The sequence below is a fragment of the Octodon degus genome, unplaced genomic scaffold (assembly GCF_000260255.1).
Source record: "Octodon degus isolate 3935 unplaced genomic scaffold, OctDeg1.0 scaffold00027, whole genome shotgun sequence".
Taxonomy (NCBI): Eukaryota; Metazoa; Chordata; class Mammalia; order Rodentia; family Octodontidae; genus Octodon; species Octodon degus.
Window position 1 is genome coordinate 15094107 of NW_004524603.1, and position 3407 is coordinate 15097513.

The 3407-nt window shown below is 43.5% G+C and overlaps 1 protein-coding gene across 1 annotated transcript in view; it reads left to right on the forward strand.

Annotated features, from left to right (window-relative positions):
• Positions 1-2077, forward strand: part of Mrps33 (mitochondrial ribosomal protein S33) — an 8610-nt gene extending 6533 nt beyond the window's left edge. Inside the window, exon 3 of the mRNA XM_023712759.1 lies at positions 1972-2077. Coding sequence (XP_023568527.1) covers positions 1972-2077 — 106 coding nt within the window. The remainder of the gene's footprint in view (positions 1-1971) is intronic.
• The last annotated feature ends 1330 nt before the right edge of the window (positions 2078-3407 follow it).

Sequence of the window (3407 nt, forward strand, 5' to 3'; positions counted from 1 at the left end):
CTTATTCCACTGAGCCATCTCCCCAGCCCCAACTACACTTCATTCTAATGTAATAAAATTAATGGTGCAGCATGATGCTTGTGCCAGAGAACTAAAGGCTGGCATGAGTATTTATCCACCAGATGTGTCTTTTCTTTTTTTCTTGTTTTTCTTTTTTTCCTAAATGTGTCTTAGATACTTTCTATGTGCCAGTGCATAGGCAACAACAGTAAAACAAAGGAAAGGAGATTTTCTTGATCAAATGTTTTATTAGAGATTTAATCTGTAGCCTGCTTTGAATGGCTGGAATTGCTTTGGATTGTCCACCTTGCCATCAGTCTGGGCTCAGAAAATACAAACTAATATTAAACTAATATTATTATTTTATTCCAAAATAAAATATTGGAAGCCAGATCCCCTAAGTGGATTACAACCCATCACAAACCACATTCAACTACTTTTAATGTATTTGTTGGCTGCCCCATTTTTTTAAAGAACAGTAAATGGGCTGTCTTTGGAGATGGGGAAAAAAGACTTAGCACTTAATCATCAACAGAAAAGCATTCTTTTCATATATTTAGTCATAGTTATACAGATGGCTCATCCAATGCCAGGCCTCCAATGGCAGCAGGCAGAATTCAACTGGACAACCTTCGAAAAAGAAAATCAGGTCCGAAGGCCTGCAGAGGAGGGAGGGAAGCTCAGTTCTCAGATACAGTCCATTTGCTGAGTCCCCCAGTCCTGGGATCTAGCGCCAGCAGAGACAAAGCCCTGCCTCATGAGCGGCATTTCTGGCTGAGCACAGATAGGAATATGGGAGGGAATGAACAAGGCATAGAAAGCATAATAAACAAAGTGCCGAGTCGTGAAGTTGAATGTGCTGGGGGGGTGGGGAGAGAGAGCTGGCTGGGCAGGATCCAGAGCGCTAATTGGGCTGTGATGGCAGCATCGGGCAGGAGGTGGAGCCTCAGCAGAGGCTTAAAGGCCTCTGAGGCTGAGCCCTCTGAGCCCTGGGGCCTGGGGACAGGAGCATGCTTGGAAGGACCCAGGGGTCATGCAGGCCAAGGAACAGTGGAGGACAGAGGAGCTGGGGTCAGCAAGCGACATGGTGAGGAAAGTAAGGTGCAGAGAGGTAAGGTCACTTGTCTAGAATCACAAAACTAATAAAAGCAGGGCTCTGATTTGAACCCAGGTTCAGATGGACCTCACAGCTCACATGTTTCAGCACTGTGCTATTCTTTAGTTACTTGGTCTTAAGATGCAGGTATTTTAATGCAATACAGGCAGTCTGCAACTTTAGCACCATCCCCAGCATAAATGGTTCTGGCTGCCTTGGTTGCTGCCTGTCTGTTTGGACCTAACTTCTTTCTGCATGAGCCTTTCCCAGCAGCCTTTCTCATGAGGTCTCTAATTCTATTAAGGCAGCTTCCTCCAGACATCTGCCCATTGCTAGTGGACATTCATTGTTCCTGGGGCAGTCAGGGTCCCTGTTAGCTACTGAAGATTGTACCCATTTTTTTGCCCCTCAAGGTATTCAGTCTTAATGCAAGGAAAGTGGGGCAGTTGCTATTGTGTGTCATATCATATAGGGCATGTCTGAGAGGTTAACTGCAATTTGTGACACCCCCAAATTCAGCATGCACCAGGCAAAGTCAAGGATCAATGACCAGAACAAGCTGAACATGATGGTGCACACCTGTAATCCCAGCATTTGGAAGGCTGAGGCAGAAGGACTGCCATAAGTTTAAGACCAGCCTGGGTTACTTCATAGGGAGAGCCTGTCTCAAAGAACAAAAACAGGGGCCAGTGAGATCAGTGGTCTAAAGCACCTGCTTAGGCAAGCACAGGGACCACAGTTTGATCCCTGGCACCACATGCTACATCAGCCTCACCTCCATAGTGGGCTGTGCCAGCCACCAAAAAAAAAAACTAAGAGAATGTGCTAGTGTACTTTTCCAATAACTGGTTGATCGTTTTTCTTTCTTCATTCAGAGATGAGCATCAGGATTTTAAGGATGAACAAAGGCGTCTAAAGAAGCTTCGTGGAAAGGGAAAGCCAAGGAAAGGAGAAGGAAAAAGAGCAGCGAAAAAGAAATAGTGTTAGCCATCAAGACAGAAAATTTCTGCCTCAGTGACTAAGAAGAAAGTATATTTACTGTCTTTCCACATGTTAGAGTCTAGTTTTCCTCAGTAAAGGTTATTTGAAACAGAATCATCTGTGTGGAAATCTAATCCAGTTAAGTTGGGCCTGGCTTCTTGAATACACTGTAATTCCAGAAAATTATTTCATCCTTGGTTTTGTAATCTGAGGTTTACCTAATTCTCTAATGGGGTAAATGTATATATTGTTTGGAGTGGGTATGGGATACTGGGGGAGTGGACAGGCAGCCTCATTAAATGACTGCCCAGCTGTTTCCTCATTCTTTGCTTTCTTCCTCACTTATTACTCACCCCTTAGTCTTTCATCTCTTTGGCCATTCAGCCACTGTCTCCACCACCAAGCTCACAAACGTCAGATGCATCTCCGCCTACTCCTTTATGCATACCTAAGGGGGATAAAAGTGTTGTGGGAGAGGGACTATTAAACACTTACTGTAGACAAGTTACCAAGCCACTGGTAATACAGGGTTATCAAGAGAAACACTGCCTTTCTGTCTTGTGGGAGACACGAGTATGGTTATGTACAATTTATTAAATGCTACAAAAGAGAAGGCCAGGGTCCCATGAGTGTGCATGAATGGATGGATCACATCACTGGAGGGCTCATTTGGGAGCCCTCCTTAAATGATATTTCAGCTAAGCCAAGGATAAATAACAGTCAGAAGAAAAATGGTAGAAAAAGTTTTTGAAGCAGGTACAAAACAGTTTTCAAAGCCCTAACGCAAGAAGTTGTCCAATTAAAAAATGGACCACTAACAACTTTATGGTCAGTCACAAGGAAATAGACATAGTCCAAACCATGAAGGACTTTTCAAGTTTCATGAAAACGCTTGGACATAGCCAGCCTAACCAGAAGTTAGAGTGTGTGTGATAGTTCTGTTACCATGATTTGCATACATTTGGATAGCTGGCTGCCGATTTCATCATCTTCTAGTGCTGAGTTTCCAAAGATACTGTAAGAGCCTCTGATTTGTTTTGTTTTGGGTCTTTTTTCCTGAGACAGGGTTTGTGTGGTTCAGGCCAGCCTTGACCTCTGTGTGGCCCACAGTGGCCTTGAACTCACAGTGACCCTCCTGCCCCGGCAGTCCTCCTGAGTGCTGGAATTACCTGTGTGCCACCATACCTGGCTAAGTTGGTTTTTTTTAAGAGTTATTTTGAGTCTTTAACATCATCCAATAAAGACTTTAAAAATTGTAAAAACATACAAATTTAGCATCTCAACCATCTTTAAGTGAACAGTACAATAGCGTTAACTATATGTTTATTGT